Consider the following 19,674-nt stretch of genomic DNA (forward strand, 5'->3'; position numbering starts at 1 on the left):
AGAAAAATCAAATATATCAAATGTAGCAAGTACTCGTTAATTTAATTTACCGCCCCCCCAAACTTTTCCTATTGATGAGCAGTTTTGATCATTGTAAAAGAAAGAAATATCCTCTACAGCAAAAGAACGTTGGTCTGGAATGGATGCAACTACATTTGTCCTAGAGTGACATTTCTGACATGGCTTCACTCAAAAGAGCACAATGATTACAAAAGAAAAAATAGATTTTGGTGTCAACACCCTCTCCTGTAATGGCCTGAGAGCCGTTCCAGCTCTACGTGCTCAGCATAGCCATGGTGCCCCCTGCCTGCCCACATGGTACAGATGGGCTACCTTCCCATTTACATACCAACGCTAAGCACCATGTTGTTCTTCCATTGCTCTCTCTCTGTCTCTCTGTCTCTGTGTGTGTGTGTGTGTGTGTGTGTGTGTGTGTGTGTGGTGTGTTTAATGCAGGTCATAGGTCTTCCGAAAGCTATTCTCTAATGTGAATTCTTCACATGTTTTGTATCAAGTATAAACAACTACATTCTGTATTTGTTGATCCTTTGTTTACAGGGTTTCAGAGTTTAAAGGAATACTGGTTAGAAGCAATGAAGTTAACTCCTGGAAGCTGTATCTATCTATCTATCTATCTATCAATTGATCAATTGATCAATCTATATATTTGACAAACTAGTGCAGATGTATGAAATTTTAGTTTGGCAAAATTCACTTCTTCTAGTGTTTTCATTTTAAAGATAAGAGGAGATAAGGGCCAAAAGGTAAACTAATGACAGGTTTAGGTTAAAAACACAGATCTAATTTTGTCTTTTATGTATCTTTCCCTATTTATTTAGGAAAGATTTGCTGTGGTACATTATGGTAGTCTAAAGGATTTTCATGCTAAACAAATCATCATTTCTAAACTCTTTTTTACATATCAAAACCAAGCATTTTCATCTTCTTCATTTTCTCCCTATAAAATGATTCTTTCTCTCCATCTTTGGCATGAATTTTATACTGCAATTGAGAAACTAATAACTCCAGGAGAGAAATTACTATTTCATTTTGCAATTTCCTGTCTCCTCTGAAAGGCTCAATACCGGCTTCAGAATGTGATATCAATACCATGCATTTTTAATTGATCTCCTAATTCTACTGATGAAATATCATAAAGGATTTTCTAGAAAAGGTAGTTTCATTTAAAGTGAGATCCATAATATTCTGAAATATATTTGAACAGCACGTGACTTTTGAATTATTGAAAGATGTAGGATATAATCTTCATTACTGTGAAAGTAAAAGCTATATTGATGTTTTAACTTAATCTCTAATAAACATTTAGATTCACAATACTGTTAATATTATTTTTCATCATATTAGACCAGAATTATTTAAACCTTGCTTTATTACTCCCACATTTGCTTCCTGTGATCCTCACTAGGATATTTGATTTAGGTATTTTTACTTTCTCAAAACAATGGAACTTAGAAGAAACAGTCTCTATCCCTGCTGTCATTTAGAGTGGTTGCCATATATTTTTTGACTCTCAAGAATTTCATTCTTTATGGATGGTTGACTTAGGTTATTCATATTTTAATAACTCTTCTTTCCTCAGCCCACACTTGCTCAAGTGATGTTGACTTCAGATAGCATAGTGTAGAGAAGACTCATAAGTGGGTGATCTGGGGAGGAGCTACGGCCATCCTGAACTGGGTAATATTCTTCCACTGTGATACTTTCCTATTTAAAGGCAAAAGCTTTCAATCTGCAACCAGTCAAAGTAGTGATACAATCTCATTAATTCATTCCAGTGCATAAACAATAGACTACCAGGGTTTCTGAGGGTCAATCACCCTCAATAGCACTCGAGGACTGGGGGAAGGCTGGGGCATGAAAACACAGGAAGTTAGGGCTCATCACATACGTGGCAAAAGTGAGGACACATTGTATATGTTCTTCCCAGCTTTGCTTGGAGTTGGTGATGCCTGGGAGTGGTGCATAAATTTATAGGACTCATTTTTGAGAATGTTCATGCTGCTGCTCTAAATGCACAGGAAATAGAGATATAGGACCACATAGGCTGCTTCCCCACCCCATCCCATCCTCTCCGTGATTGCATTAGAGCACAGAGATAGCAAAGGAATAGAAAAATGGCATAACATTAGGGAAGAAAGCATAGAGATTAAACACTGAGTGAGGAAAACAATAAGCAAACAAAAGTGAATTTGGAGCATAAAGGTGAAAGATTTTCAGAGATTTCTTCTTCTAGGTCTAGAGCAGCTGCATTTTTTTTTTTTTTTCAAACTGTGTCAGTGCATTCACAGTTCATCTGACTTCTTTTAATCTTCATTGGACCAGATCTTAACTCAAAAAGTCTCTAATTCATGATTCTGACCGTCTTCATGAATTTTTTATTCCGCCACCAATTTTGTTTTAAATGTTGACATGTGAGCGAACCTGAGATAGAAAACAGTGGCTGCTCTGAAGACTGTATGCCAGCTACAGAACTTGAAAAGGGTCTGTCCTCAGTCACTGCTCTCCCTCGCATAGGCTCCTGCTTTGTTCCACACCTGGGACCAGTCCTCCCCACCGGGTGTGTGGGGGCATTCTTCTGGGTAGCTAGGGATTGCCTGGCAGCCTTTCCCACTGGGGTTTTCTTCTAACATTCCCAGCTACTTCAGACTTTTAGGAGTAAAGCTTTTTTTCCCCTTTCACTATTACCCCGTTGTTCACTGTTCTTGTTAAAAGTGTCAACTCGTGTCTCACAAATGGCAGCTTGTTCTGTACTTTGTTCAATATCCTCATGACAGATCTGACCGTCCTCAAAATGAGACCTCTTGTCTCCAAGAATTTCAAAGCCATTGGCTTCTATAAAAACCAGGATCAATTGTACTTTAAATGTTGAAATCTGTTTTAGCATTGCTATTCATCTATGCTTTTACAATGTGGCTCTGTTTGGAAATTTTGTTCTAAATTACATGAGAGTTGAGAAGAAGGGTAGGAACTTCTAGGATAATGGCGAAAAGCCACAAAGCCCAACAACCTCTGAAATATAATTGCCCATAGGATAAACTAGTGTAATAGAAACTCTTATGTTTGAAGGTTTAAATGATCCCATTGACATGTCATACATATTTATTAGCAATCTTAATTTTCTTTCCCTTTAAAATGATGAGCTCAAAGGCAGAGTATTACAGACAACAGAATTTGTTGTTTAGAGTCTGTTACATAGTAAGTGATCAATAAATGTATGTTAAATTGGATTGTAATTGCATTGAATGCAAAATCTGAATTCAGTGATCCCTAATATCTCATTCCACTTTGACCTATGACTTTAAGATTCGTTCCATGAAGAACCAAGTTAATAGGTGGTAACAAGCTTCCAGATATGTGGATTGTCCAGTTCTCCAACTCAGATGATAGATATCTGGCCACACACCTCATGGACTATTGAGAAAATAGGCTAGTCTTCACTGAAGAACAGTTTCCATATTGTATGGTTTATATTAATATCAGATGCCCAAAACAAAGAGCATGGATTTTCATCCATCAGGATTATCCTCAATTTACTTAAAGTATAATTCCACTTCCTTTATAATCTTTCATGCATTTTTTTGCAACACTTATAGAAATCCACAGTGTTCTGCATCTGTAATAATGAGTATCTGAATGTTGATTAGGAGTTAGGAAAAGCTCATCTCTCTTGCTTTCCTTTCTAATCCTACTTGTTTACAGATGTGGACTCAAATAAAAATAACAATAGCTCATTTTTATGTAGCATTTTAAGATATATTATGAACTTTCTGATAAATGTGGATAGATAATGTATTATTATCTTGTTTAAAAATGAAGAAACTAGGGTTGCATCAGTAGCTCTGTTGGTTAGGCATCCAACTTCGGCTCAGGTGATGATCTCACAGTTCATGAGTTTGAGCCCCACAGTGCAGAGCCTGCCTGGAATTGTCTCTCCCACTGTCTCTGCCTTTCCCCTGCTCATGCACACTCTCTTATTTATTTATTTAAAAATAAATAAATAAAGTTAAAAAATTATGAAGAAACTAAACCTCAGAGAGATTGATATTTGACCAGCCTTACTCTAGAGAAAGTAGGGACCAGGATTTGGGCTCACTTAATTGATTGTTAAAATAGGCCATTTTTGTTTGTTTGTTTGTTTGCTTGTTTGCTTGCTTTACCATGCCACTGCTCATCACAATTCTTTACAGGCTCTGTGACCATGTGTCAAGAGCTTTAATATCTTTCCTGACCTCTTTTGTGTTCACTACGTTGATCTTCAGGGAATGTGAACTCTACAGATATTACTTGTTTTAGACTAAGAGTCTTTGGACTAAGCATGTCGTGTGTAGAAAAAAGGTAATGAAAGTTAAGTGTGGGTGCCTCCACAAGTTAAGACTGGTTTCAAAAGCAAATTGTTTTCAATTTCCTGTGGTTCTCCTCCACATGAATTAATTACCAAATCCGTCAAATACTCCATTTAGGCCCCAGCAGACCAATGCAGACTCATGTACCTGGATTTTGATGGATTCAAGTTTATAGCCCTACAAATCCATTTATCTTTTTGGGAGTTATTGCTTTTCTTTACCCCTCATGATCAATCAATGTAAATCAGGTATTTAAGAACTTGAGAAAAATGTGCCTTTGCTTTAATGTTTAATATGGTGTTAATGAAGATCCTGGCTCATTTGTGATATTCTCTGTTGAAAAGAAAACATTCATTTCTGACTTCTGACTTCATTGTCTATTTTTTCATATTTTCTATACCTTCATTGTGAAGGTCATGGACAGTGTAATTGTGGAAGATGTGACTGCAAAGTAGGTTGGTATGGGAAGAAGTGTGAACACCCACGTTCCTGCCCACTGTCGGCAGAGGAGAGCATCAGAAAGTGCCAAGGAAGCTCGGATCTACCTTGCTCTGGAAGGGGTAAGTGAGGGCTCTCAGCCCTGTTACCACTTCCTATGAGTTAAATGCATTCAAATCACATACATTTTATTTAATAGATAGCTGAGATCCCTGAATAGGGATAGGTTAGTCTTTTCAGAACTCATAGTTCATCCAGTTTCCATGACTGAAAGTACATGGAGAAATATATTCTCTCTCTTTTTCTCTCCTATTGTATGTGTGCAGGTGCACACGCATGCCCACACCCACTTGCTCATACACAGTCAGTTTAGCTTAGGTCTGTTCAATTTCAGTTCAGTTTAGTTCATTGATACATTAAAAAAGAAAAGTTTTGCCAAGCAAACAAAACAAGCAGAACAGAAAAGTAACTGAATGGGAGAGGGAGAAGATATTTGCAAATGATATATCCATGAGGGATTAGTATCCAAAGTATATAAAGAACTTGCACTCTCAACACCAAAAAAAAAAAAAAACAAACAAAAAAACAAAAAACAAAAAAAAAAAACCAAAAAAACCCAAACAAAAAACCTCAAGCAAATTTAAATTTTTATTTAAAAATTGGCAAAGTATCTGAATAGACATTTTTCCAAAATGACATACAGATGGCCAACAGACACATGAAAAGATGTTCAACATCACTCGTCAACAGGGGAATGCAAATCAAAGCCACAATGAGATATCACCTCACACCTAGCTGAATGGCTATAATAAGAAAGACAAGAAATAAGAAGTGTAGATGAGGATGTAGAAAAAAGGAACTTTTGTGCACTGTTGATGGGAATGCAGATTGGTACAGCCACTGTGGAAAACAGAAATTTAGTTAAAAATGTAAAAAATTCAAAATAGCATTATCATATGATCCAGTATTTCCACTACTGCATATTTACCCAAAGGAAATGAAAACACTAATTTGGAAAGATATATGCACAGCTGTGTTTACTGTAGCATTATTTACAATAGCCAAGATATGGAAGCAACCAATCCATGGATGAATGATAAAGAAGAAGTGGTATGGATGTATGTATATTGGTATATTACTTAGCCATAAAAAAAGAATGAGATCTTGCCATATGCAACAACATGGATGGATCTATAGGGTATAATACTAAGTGAAATAGGCAGACAGAGAAAGACAAATTCCATATGATTTCACTCATGTGGAATTTAAGAAACAAATTAGCAAATTAAAAAAGAGACAGAAACAAAATACTGACTCTTACAGAGAATAAACTGATGGTTGCTAGAGGGATGGGATCGGGGATGAGCGAAATAGATAAATGAGATTAAGAGTACACTTCCTAAAAAAAAAAAGTTTGGATATTTGGTCAAAACTTTCTGAATGAGACATTTAATTGTCCACTGACATTTCTGAGACTCATGACCATTGCATGGAGGAGGTTGTTGGCTTTTGAGAGAGCATTGTGTAAACAGATGGCTCTGGATAAGCTGATGCTGTTTTCAAAGGTACGTGGCCTCGGGTGTGGTCTTGGTTCCGGATCAGTACACACGGGAGAAGAAAAAGTGCATCTAGAGGAAAGCGGGTTCCATATTTTTCACGTATCAAAATAAGAAATAACAATTTCACCTCTCACATGAACACAGCCAAGTTAATATGAAATATGCCTTTGGAGGAACTGGTCACTGAAATCATTACAAATTTTGTTCATGAAAGAGGAAAATGAGAAAGACGTTCTTTTCCGAAATTTCATTTCATTATGCAGTTTTGTTTTTGGAAAAGTGAATTTTTTATTGAGAGACAATTCAAATACCATAAAATCCACTCTTTTAAATTATGCAACTTAGTGGATTTTCGTGTATTTATTTATTTATTTTAAGTTTGTTTTGAGAGAGAGACAGTGTATGAGTGGGAGAGGGGCAGAGAGATGAAGGAGGCTTCATGCTGTCAGCACAGAGTACTCTAACTCACTGAACCTTGAGATGACCTGAGCAGAAACCAAGAGTTGATCACTTAACCAACTGAGTCCCCCAGGTGCCCCCGTTTTTAGTATATTTATGCAATTATACAACCATCACCACTACCTCATTCCAGAGCATTTTCATCACCTCTAAAAGAAATCCTGTGTCCCTCACCAATCACTCCCCATTCTCCTCTGCTCAATCCCTAGAAACCACGAATCTACTTCCTGTCCTGAGGGAGTTGCCTAATCTAGATATTTTGTATAAGTAGAATCACAAAATATGTGATCTGTTTGTCTCTGGCTTTCTTTCACTTAACATAATGTTGTCAGGGTTTATCTATGTACTTCATTCCTTTTGCTGGCTGGATAATATTCATTTGTGTAGATTTCCACATTTCTTTTTTTTTCTTTTATAGTTTATTGTCAAGTTGGTTTTCATAGAACACCCAGTGCTCATCCCAAGAAGTGCCTTCCTCCATGCCCTTCACCCCACATTTATTTATCCATCCATCTCTTAGGGGACATTTGGGTCATTTCTACTTTTTGACCATCATGAATATTGTTGTATGAAAATTCATGAATAAATCTTTGTGTAGGTATGTGTTTAAATTTCTCTTGGACATACACATCAAAGTGGAATTGCTGGGTCATACAGTAGCTCTGTTTAACTTTTTGAGGTACAGCTAAACTGTCTTTCAAGTGGTGACACCATTTTACCTTCCCACTAGCAGTATATTCCCATTCTTTGTGATCATTTATCTTTTTGGCTACTTAGAATTTTCTTTATGTAGAAGACAAAGTCCTCAAGATTATTTGTTCCCATACTCAGGTATTTTCCCGTACTCTGATATGTATCCCTAACAGTTATAAGTAGAAAGTTAGGGTATGGGTAGAAGGAAATTTTCATTTCAGAAATTTTATTTCTGACTTGCCCCATTTCACCAGTAACCCCAGAAGGTAACTACTGTTCTGTCTGCATTAATAAAATATTATCGGGGTGCCTGAGTGACTCAATTGGTCGAACATCCAGACTCTGATGTCGGCTTAGGTCATGATCTAATGGTTTATAGGTTTGAGCCCCACTTTGGGCTCTGTGTTGGCAGTGCGGAGCCTGCTTGGGATTCTCTCTCTTCCCCTCCCTGTCTATACTTCCTCCACACATACTCTCTCTCTCTCACACACACACAAAGCCAAAAACAAAAAAAAACACTTTAAAATGTCATCATTAGAGAGCTTGAGTAGGCCTATTATGCTTTTTTTTTCTTTTTTTTTTTTTTTAAAGTTTTATTTATTTCTAGGAGAGAGAGAGAGACAGCGTGAGCAGGGGAGGGTCAGAGAGAGGGGGAAACAGGCTCCAGGGGGAAACAGAGAGACTGAAACAGGCTCCAGGCTCTGCGCTGGCAGTCAGCACAGAGCCGGACGCGGGGCTCGAACCCACGAACTGCGAGATCATGACCTAAGCGAAAGTCGGAGGCTTAACCGACTAAGCCACCCAGGCGCCCCAGGCCTATTATGCTTTTAAAGGAACAAAGATTAAAACTTAACGTCCCTCACACTACTGTTATTCATTCATTGTTAAAAATAATAAATTCTATGATAGAAAAATAAGAAAAGCATATAAGGTATCTCTTCCACAGAGAGCATCACTCTCTACATATTTCCAGTTGTTTTTCATTCGACTCTAAATTTTTTAATGTTCTGTTAGTGCAAGAAAATTCTTGTGGATTTTAATTATTGTGGATATCAGTCTTTGACAACTCTGACAAACACATATTTGTCTCTTACCTTCCTAGACAGTCACTAATGTATCAGTTATGGATTTATATATATGTTTATTTTATGAAAACTGCTACTAACGTATGTTATGTATTTACATATATATGTTTATTTTATGACAAAGAGGTTGAATAAATGTATAGAATTATGATACTTTTTATTTCATTTAAGCTTTTTAAAATACTTTAGGGATCAATAACAAGCTTCTCCCAGGGAGCTGGAGGTATTGGTGAATGGAGTGATTTCCCAGGGAACCATAACAAAATATGGACTCTGAGGATGAAGACCAAGGATTTGGGAGAGCTAGTCCGATGCTCGGACCAGTGATCAGGGACCCTTTTCTCTGAAAACTCATTGGCATTGCATCTTTTAAAGCAAATGGCCAATATGAAAACTTTTAAAGGATTAGTTTTGCCATTTGTGAATGACAGCTGCAGCTGTGCTTACATGAGTGAGGAAAGCAATTACAAGGCCCGTCGGTTCTCAAGACCGAGAGCCTCAGCAGCTCGCTTGCTAAGGGCCAAGAAAAAAAAAATTCTCCCTGCAAAATGTACTGATGCTCCTTAGTGTAGTCCCCCTGAGGGGCTAGGTGAAGGCATTTGTGCACTGGAAATTAAATTAGATTACTTGCGTCTGCTGGTGGTGACTAAGTGTGATCATTATGTCTTAAAAGTAGGGGAATAATTTAGATAATCTCTTAAATTCTTTATTAATCCTGTTGATCCTTGATTTCTTCTCTTGTTTAAGTTTACTTATTTTTGAGAGAGACAGAATACAAGTAGGGGAAGGGCAGAGAGAGAGAGAGAGAGAGAGAAATAGATAATCCCAAGCAGTCTCCACAGAGCCAGATGTAAGATCATGGCCTGAGCTGAAATCGACAATCAGACACTCAACTGACTGAGCCACTCAGGAGTCCCTGTTGCTCCTTGATTTCTATTCCTTATTGCCTATATAGATCTTTCTTTTTTTTAGGTAGAGGACCCCCATCTAGTCTATTTGGATACACAGTTATTCATCCTAATTTCTGCTCCCTGGGATTGGAGCTAGGGGATAACTTTCTCTAGTCGCATACCAGCGTGCTGCTCAAAAACTTGAAATGGCTTATGATAGGCTACACATTATTTTAAATTCATCTTGACTTAAGTATACATTTTTATTTTTATTGAGGTTCTCCTTCTGAGTAGGTGTCTGGCTTTGGCCAAAAATGTGACCAAAATTGATGTGTGCCACTTTGGAGCAGAGGTTTAAGAGGCAGTGAGAGATTTGCCATCTCTCCTGTCCACGGCGTGGGGACTTGCAGTGTTTGAGACGGTGGCTGATCTGTGAGCCTGGGTCCTGGAGTGAGGATTGGAGAGACCTTTGCTGACTCCTGAGGATCTGTCACATGAGTGAGAAAGAAACCTTTCTTGTCTTATGCAGCCAAGATATTACGGTTGTTTGTTACTGCAATAGAACTTCTGACTCATACTCTTCCACATCCAAAATTTAGTGAATGAAGTTACAACAAACAAGCAAGCACAAAAACGCATGCTTAAACTCAGAGTTCAGGAGAAAGAAACCATCGAGATTTATAATCATATGCATATTATATCAGTATCAATAAACATGTATATAGTTTACAAATGATGTATTTATGCTATTCTGTGAACAGAATTCATGTATACTTCTTCAACAGGGAAAATGCTAAGAACATTGAATGTATTATCATTTTTTAATATTCCCCAAACACAGTGAGCCAGACATATAATTGTTCTTCTTTTTATAGAAAAAGAAATTGAAAATTTAAATAGTTTGCCATTTTACATAGTAAGTACCAGAGGTGCAAGTTTTTATACAAAAATTTATTACAGGCCGTCCAACTGCAGAACTCTTGTTTTAGATCATGTATTTATCCTTTTAATATGCCAATTGGTTGAGCAATATGTAATGACTATATTGTTGAAAGCATTTTTATGCAAAATCATTGATATTGATGCATAGTATTCCCTAGTATAGTTGTAGTAAAGTATCTATTGCGTAGTATAATATAGTATAGTATCTATAGTATAGACTCCCTAATATAGTGGAAGTATAATATCTACAGCATTGAAGGTATAGTATAGAATAGTATGGCATAGTATAATCTATAGTATCTATAGTATAGATTCCCTAGTATAGTTGTAGTACAATATCTATAGCATAGTAAGATAGAGTATAGTATCATTAGTATGGTATAGTATAGTATAATATATCTATAGTATGGATTCCCTGGTATAGTTGCAGTATAGTACCAATAACATACTATATCTTGTGTCTATAGTATAGTACAGTATAGTAAACTATCTATAGTATAGATTCCCTAATCTAGTAGACATATAGTATCTATAGCATTGTAAGGTATAGTATGGTATGGTATAGTATAGTATAGCATAGTATAATCTAGAGTATCTATAGTATCTATAATATAGATTCCCAGGTATAGTTGTGTATAGATAGGTATAGTATCTATAGCATAGTATAATATAGTTAGTATCATTATCATATCATATCATATCATATCGTATTGTATCATAGTATAGTATGGTATAGTATAGTATAGTATCTATAGTATGGATTACCTAGTATAGTTGCAGTATAGCAGTTACAGTATACTATATTATAGTATCTACAGTATAGTGTAGTATCTATAGTATAGATTCCCTAGTATAGTACAAGTATAGTATCTACAGCATAGTAAGATATAGTATACTATAGATTCCCTAGTATAGTTGTCGTATAGTATATAGCATAGTACGGTATAGAATAGTATAGTGTAGTATCTAAAGTATAAATTCCCTAGTATAGTTGTAATATAGTGTCTATAGCATAGCATAGTATAGTATCTATTGTATGGATTCCCTACTATACTTGTAGTGTGGTAGTGACATATGGTATTATATAGTAAGGTATGGTATGGTATGGTATGGTATGGTATAGTATAGTATCTATAGTATAGATTCCCTTGTATAGTTATATAGTATCTATAGCATAGTATGGTATAGAATAGTATAGTGTAGTATCTATAGTATAAACTCCCTAGTATAGTTGTAATATAGTATCTATAGCATAACATAGTATAGTATCTATTGTATGGATTCCCTAGTATAGTTGGTAAGCTCCCTAGTATGGTAGTAAGGTATAGTATAGTATAGTATAGTATAGTATAGTATAGTATCTATAGTATAGATTCCTTAGTATAGTTGTAGCAAGCAAATATAATCACTCCTCCTCTATTAGACATCTGAATCATCTCTAACTTTGTTCGAGTTCTAAATGCTGTAACTTACATTCTTGTAACAAAATTTGCACAAATTTTCTTAGATATAGAATGTACATCTAAATGCATACTAATGTAATAAAGATTTTCAATTAAAAATTACCCAAATAAATCATTTTCTCTAGAAAAGGTGTACCAGTATACCCTCCTACCAGGGACAAAGTAAGGGTTCCCTTCACCCACCAATGGTAACAAGTGCAATACTCCGCAGTTCCTGATACATTTTGCTCTTAGTATCATGAGCTTACCATTTATCAAACTCCTTTCATTGACTTTTGTAATCATCAAACAAATGATGTATCTACAGGCATTATTATTCAGAGGCTTGTGTTTGCCGTATTTGCCTTTTTGGATCATCATTTGTCCTTGTGTCTAAGTCATCTTTTTGTTTGGTCTGTTCTCACATGCTTTTACTTGTCCTGCATGCCCTTTGGATTTCTTTTATCACACTTGTTCTAAGAGGTTTTGCGTATGTTTTAGTCCTTAAGCACATAGAAGCGTTTACTCCCACAAGGGAAGGTGGGAAGTGGAGGAAGAATGATAAATTAAAGCTAATTCTTTAATATTGTAGCCTTTAGAAAATAGAAAGTATGTCCTCATTTTTATCAATTAGTACATTTTAATTAATGAATTAAGCAGGTTGGTTCAATTCCCTTAGCTAGAAACATACTTTCAAAGAATAATAGCATGCCAAATTCCCACCATCTGGAGATTTTTCAATTTAAGCCATAATTTATCTCTTTTACTGACAAAACACATCTTTAAATTTTATTGTTTTATTTTATCAGAGAAATTTCCCATGATGCATGTATTTTTTTAACCTATGTGATTTTTACTCTGATTTTTTGACAAATGAATCATTATTTTTCTTATTCATGTATACAGAGATGTTACTTGGAACAGAGAAAGAATGTCCTCCAATGCATTTTAAAGGCTTTGGGAGGGTGGATCTTTGTATCATTGTACTAAAATTTTTTATAGCTTTATTGAAGTGTAAGTGATAAACCAAAAGATAGCACATATTTAATGTAAATAATTTATTCAGCTTGGACATATGTGCACACCCATGATGTCATCACCACAATCAAGATCAGAAATATATCCATGCCTCCAAATACAGTAAAACTTTGGCTTGCGAGTATAATTAGTTCTGGAAACATGCTTCTAATTCAAAACACTGGTTATCAAAGCTAATTTCAAGAACTATTGGCTCAGTTGTGATCATGTGTTGTTGGGCATCACATACTACTCGTATTGCAAGACATCACTCGTTGGTCAAGTTAAAATTTATTAGAAATGTTTGCTCATTTTGCAGAATACTCACAGATTAAGTTACTTGTAATCCAAGCTTTTACGTATGTCCTTGTGCCCCTTGGTATTTGTGTGTGTGTGTGTGTGTGTGTGTGTGTGTGTGTGTTAGGCACACTTAACACGAGAGGTGTCTACAATCAAACTATAGAAGCAGAAAACAGAGTGGTTGTTGCAAGAGGCTGTGCGTGTGTGTGTGTGTGTGTGTGTGTGTGTGTGTGTGTGTATTAGGGATACTTAACAGGAGATGTGTCTACAGTAGTCAAGCTATAGAAGCAGAAAACAGTGGTTGTTGCCAGAGACTGGGGAGGGGGAAATGGGGACTTGTTTAATGGGTATAAAGTTACAGCTACACAAGACAAGTAAGTTCTAGAGATTTGCTCTACTACATAGTGCCTATATCAAACAATAAAGCACAGTATTGTGGGCGTAAAAATTTGTTAAGAGAGTAGACCTCTAAACATTTAAATTAAGCACCATGCCACCTGTTGTGATTTTGATTGTGTTTTTAAAATTCTCAGTGGCGTAATTAAACATCCTATTATAAGTTAGCTGCAGTGAGAAATGCACAGGGTTTTCAAGTGACAAGGGAACCCAGCGTGTTCTCCCCACAGTATTTCAAGACAGCAAGTAGGATTCAGATTTACTCTGTTCTAAGTGTTTAGATGGATGTCATCTGGTGCTCAAGGAATAGTCATGCTAAATGACAGCATTTCAAACAAAGTTGTTCAAGACCACAGCCAAGAAGAGGAAGAAATAACTCTGTAAAATTAACATCTTACTCTTCCTTACCTAGAAGGAATGGAGCTGCTTTTAGAGATGCACCAAATGGGGAAAATATCAATGAACTGGTAAATTATGCCAAAAACAAGACTGTATTTTGTCATGTTAAATGGTGACAAATCAGCCTGTGGGTCCTTGGGCAGCCTTCCGCGGATCTCTGAGCACACTGTGCTCTCTACCGTGGCTTTTAGTTCTTTGTCATGGAATGACCCCTAAGGGTAGGATGGCACCTCGGAGGAGAAAAGCCTGCTTATTATTTGCTTTTTTTGTACCCAGAAACACTTACTAGAATGTCTCAAATCATATATGCATCCTATATTTCACAAAACCTCAGGAATGTATGTATCATTTATTATGACTTTTTATAAGATAGTACAGAGACAAGAAGTTTGGGATCCAGAGAGAACTAAAAATGATGCCTCCAGCATCTTTTCTCTGTGTTCTCATGAGGTGCAGGGACTTCTGTGTGTTGGGACATTTTCTATCCTGAAGGAGGCCAAAGGAGCACATGCCCAGAAATGGTGGCTTACTGGAAGGTCCTGATAAAATCCAGCGTTAAGTCTCTCATTTATATGAAGAAGCAGCATTCACTAAATGACAGGCATAATTTGAATATATTGAAGTGAATTGCTGAAAAGAATTTAAAAGAACCAAATCCCATAGAAATGACAGTCTCATACAAGGCAATTATTTAAGGATTCCTTTTTCCAGTGGGTAAATAATTATCTTTCTTCCTTATTCCTCTTCTTTATTTTATCTTGCCTTTCTTCTCGCCGTTTTCATATTCAACAGAACCTAGAGAAGAGGGAGAAATTGAGAAGTTGAAGTTAAGAATTTTGAATTTTTAAAGGAAGGTAGAAGATATTTCAGTGGAAAATAACAGACATAGTATTTTTTAATTACCTGAGGTTTTTCTAATCTGTAGTCCAGAATACTTCCAAGAGAGAATGAATAATTTTATATGTGTTCCAGTCAACGGTCTTGTTTAAATGTTTTATCTATGGCAACAGAACATTTTGCGTCAAAGATAGGAGTCGATCCAAATAAATAGACAATTTTTATTACATTTTGCATAATTTTTAAGTGATAAATTGAAAATCAGTGAAATTCTTTGGCAAAGAAAACTTCCTAAGAAGGCCTGCAACGAATGTTGTCAAAATCTATTTGAAATGAAAATAGAAAATTGGACATGAATTCAATCCCAAGTTCTTTAAGTGAGTTTAAAATGAAATGTGTGACAACTATGACAATTTTGTTACTACAATTATTTTTTTATTTCTATTAAAACTCTAAACACGTAGTGAAAGAGGTAGTGTGGTGCTCTAGCGATTATTTACTTAATTTTGTTCAATATAAAAATGCAAACCAGATAGTTCTAGTGTGAAACAATCTAATCTGGATATCAGCCATAATCTTCAAGGAACCATATACTCTACAGATTTTCTTTTTAAAATATTTTAATGTTTATTTTTGAGAGAGAGAGAGAGACAAGAGTATGAATAGGGGAGGGGCAGAGAGAGGGGGAGACACAGAATCCAAAGCAGGCTCCAGGCTCTGAGCTGTCAGCACAGAGTCCGACATGGGGCTCGAACTCACAAACTGCGAGATCATGACCTGAGCCGAAGTCGGACACTTAACTGAATGAGCCACCCAGGCACCCCCAGATTTTCTTTTTAATAGAAAACCAATGAGGCAGAATGTCATCATTTTGTCTAGGCTTTAAGATCATATAGCTGATCAGAACCCTCTGATTTTCCTCTTGGACACATAAGATGTTATTAAAAATCGATAGGGCTGGCCGTTGTGCAATATTCCCATAATGGATGTATTCAATATATAATCATACGATAGCACATAGCCAACTCATGCATCCTATTTTCATTAGTGGTGGTGTTTATAAGGGTTAATCAACCTGGTTTTTACTGACCACCCTAACTCTTATGTCTACCCTCAGCCAGAGGTCAAGAGGCCTGCATACTGTGTTTACAGGTGAAGTTTTATTAGAACACAGCCAAGTTCATTTGTTATTGGTATGGGGGCGGATGACTCTACACTTAGTCTGGGCCATGCCACCAGCTAGGTATCTGAGCCAGCAAGTCACAGGCTAAAGTGGCAGCAAAACCACGATGGTGACTGTGGACTTAACTTCTTTCAGCTACTTTCCCTCTCCTTTCGCTTCTGTCTGCAGTAAGTGAACTTGACTGTCTTCTGACTCATTTGGATGCTTACATTTTCTGTCTGTTCTCATGGGCCCCATGCCTTTAATTTCTGACTCACCTTCGCAACAGACTCTCTGGTTTTGCATAGCTAACTGGGTAGACAGAGCTGACTATTCCTCATGAGAATCAGGTGGCTAGCCCAGCTATTCTTCTGGGCTCTGCTTTCTGCCGAGTGACTGTTGTGGGTACAAAGAACGTATTCTTCAGTTATGGCATCCTTTCATTTGGAAGATAACAGTTAAGATGGATGAGATATTGGTTCCCCATAAATATTTATTTCTCATGTGATGCCTTTTATTTGGATAAAGGAGGGAAGGCAGGATTCTTTGGCTTCTTATTTAAGTTTCTAAATAATTTTGGCCTCTGTGTTGCTCAAAATATCCATGCCATGTGGATGCTTGTAAATAGTACCAAATGGTCTGGCAGAGTACAGTTGTGAGCCATTTAAGGTTTGGATGGTCTCATGGTCTCAAGGATGAAACAGCAAGTATTTGAGGTCATATGTAAAGTCCTTTACAAGGACATTAAATTCTTTGCTAGGATTTCTTTCTCTGGATTTCCTCCTAAGGCCCTATGTTGCACAATAGTTAAGTGGAGGAGCTTAAGAGAAATATTTTTAAAAATGCAAGTAGATATGGAGTCTATGGTGACTGGAAAGTGTCTTCTACTGTTGCATTTGATGAGTTTGCCAGAAGTCTGGGTGTGATTAATGTCACTATTATCTCACAGTGGTGAGATAGACGTGCACAACTTTATGCTCTTGGGTGTAGTTCATGGTAATTATGAAAGAGTCAGTAGCAAAACCCAAGTGGCATAAATCAAGTTTGATTCTGGATACACTCTTTTGGATGCTCCTACTACATAAAGGGAAACATCCAGAGGGATTACTGGAAAAGGAGATCTCAGTTGTGCTAGGAAGCCTGAGGCCTTGTGACCACACAAGGGTGGGAACAGAGTCGCTACAAGCTGACGTTGGAAACCCTGTTCCCAAATGTTACAAGGGACAGGCATCAGTCTCTCGTGTATGTGGAGAGGCTCACACACACTGCCACTGGTGGGCTTGCTCTCTGTAGCTACAGCCGTAGACAGCTGGCCACCCTTCCTGTGAGGGCCTGTGGCTCTGAAGGGGCAACAGTTAGGGAGATGGCTCAGGACGCCTTCACAGTGAAGATGTGTTCATCCCATTTGCTGTTTGTGTGTCCCTGGAACCTTTTTTATTTTTCTTTATAGACCTGCAGTTATGTTAGCTATGAAAATAGTGTTATAGCTTCTCTGTTTCCTCTAAAATGTTGTTGTGAGGAGCATTTGAGATAGTACAGATGAGATCATTTTGTTAACCTTAATATGCCATTGTAAGGGATTATAAGGGTTTAACTAGACATAGTAGATGAACTCAAGGACACAGAATTTAATAGAGAAAACAAGATCAATATTTACTCACTCATTCATTCATTAATTCATTCGCACATTCAACATATACTCATTGGCCTCGTGTTATGTGCCTAGAACCAGTCTAGGTGCTGAGGAAAGACTAAGAAATATAAAGCAATTAACGTCAGGGCCCTCATAGAGCTTCTAGTGAGTTTGGTGGGAGAAGTTAAATAAGAAAACAGTTTCAGTTAGTTCTAGAAGAAGAAAATCAAGATAATACATTGAGTGTCTGATGTAGAGTTTGGGGTAAGGTGGCCAGGGCCCTTCTCTGAGGAGGTCCTGTTTGGCCAGATCTGAGTATTGAAAAGGGGCCAAATGAGAACAGAGGGAAGGTGTCCAGACAACAGAAAAACAATGGTTTATACATTTCCGACTCAGATGATGAAGGTTTCCTGGAAGAGATCCAAGTCAGGTGGGTTTTGTCCTTAAAGAATCCACAGAGGGGACTGAGAGCTTGTTGAAGAAGAATTTTTGAAATACCAATGTGAGCTCTTACCTAACTTAATTTGTGCGTGATGCAGCCCAGACATCAGGGATTTTAAAAGCTCCCTGGTGATTCTACTATGCAGTCACATTAACAATTGCTGCTCTGCAGAGTGTCTAATGGACACAGTCCTGCGGCAAAGGATGGACACTTCTGCCTTTGCCCTACTTCCCACAGAGCAAACAAGGCTTCGGGGAGTGCTGAGAGTTGCAGAAAAATTACTGTCATGTGGGGCCCTTTCCTGACTTCTGTTGAATAGGTGGGAAAGCAGTGGGGCAGAGGTAGATGGGTCTGCTCTTGGAGAAAAGGGGAAAATACTGGCAGTCTCCTCAGGAGGCACAGAAAGATGAAAGCATTATGGTATGTTTGGTCAAGGACTTGCTCCATCCCAGATTTTGTATATCTGAGGTGGGGGCGGGAATCTGAATTTTTAAAAAATTTTTTATGTTTTATTATCTTTGAGAGAGAGACAGAGAGAAGGCAGGAGAGAGACAGAGAGAGAGGGAGGCACAGAATCTGAAGCAGGCTCCAGGCTCTGAGCTGTCAGCACAGAGCCCGACGCGGGCTTGAACTCACAGGCCATGAGATCATGACTTGAGCCAAAGTTGGCTGCTTAACCAACTGAGCCACCCAGGTGTCTGGGAATCTGCATGTTAAATAGAACTCCAGTGTAATTATGAAGCACGTGGGTATGAATACTGGGTTATATCTTTTTCACAAAAATGCTTTCCATGGTCCTCAATTACTCAGAACCTTAGACCTGCTTTCAAACTTCATAGATTGTTTTCTGAGAATCAATCTGTGGTGCTTCCTTAACCTGAAGAATTTGTATTGTGATGAGAGATTCTTAGAATTCTCTATCAAGGGATTTTAAGCTGGTATTCATGCAACTCTGGAAGTTTATGGTTGAGAATCAGGGCAGTAAGAACCTCTTAAAATAATACAAACGTGTTGTGTATATCTTTTTATATTTTTATGTTGAGAGGGTCCATAGCTTCTTTGACCAGATTCTAAAAGGGCTGCCTAATACCAGTAAAGGTGGCAGGGATTTAGAAGCCACTGCATAAGGGGCGCCTGGGTGGCCCAGTCGGTTAAGCTGCCAACTTCAGCTCAGGTCCGGATCTCACAGTTCCTGAGTTGGAGCCCCGCGTCGGGCTCTGTGCTGACAGCTCAGGGCCTAGAGCCTGCTTCGGATTCTGTGTCTCCTTCTGTCTGCCCCTCCCCTGCTTTCACTCTGTCTCAAAAATAAAGAAACATTAAAAAAAAAAAAAAAAGAAAGAAAGGAACCACTGCATAAAACCCCACAAACCCTTTTATTTTTTTTTACAAATAGTTTATTGTCAAATTAGTTTCCACATAACACTCAGTGCTCATCCCCACAAGTGCCCTCCTCCATGCCCCTTCCCCCCTCCCCCCCACATCCATCAGTCCTCAGTTTTTGTCAGGAACCACTGCATAAAACCCCACAAACCCTTTTATTTTTTTTTTTACAAATAGTTTATTGTCAAATTAGTTTCCACATAACACTCAGTGCTCATCCCCACAAGTGCCCTCCT

General features: G+C 37.5%; 1 protein-coding gene across 1 annotated transcript in view; it reads left to right on the top strand.

Moving 5' to 3' along the window:
- Positions 1–2,963: 2,963 nt before the first annotated feature.
- LOC120223796 (integrin beta-like protein 1) overlaps positions 2,964–19,674 on the top strand; it is a 102,392-nt gene continuing 85,681 nt past the window's right edge. Inside the window, exons 1-2 of the mRNA XM_039222031.1 lie at positions 2,964–2,982; positions 4,778–4,924. Of these exons, the coding sequence (XP_039077962.1) occupies positions 2,964–2,982; positions 4,778–4,924 (166 nt within the window). The remainder of the gene's footprint in view (positions 2,983–4,777; positions 4,925–19,674) is intronic.

The sequence above is a fragment of the Hyaena hyaena genome, unplaced genomic scaffold (genome assembly GCF_003009895.1).
Source record: "Hyaena hyaena isolate Hyena2069 unplaced genomic scaffold, ASM300989v1 scaffold_1037, whole genome shotgun sequence".
NCBI lineage: Eukaryota > Metazoa > Chordata > Mammalia > Carnivora > Hyaenidae > Hyaena > Hyaena hyaena.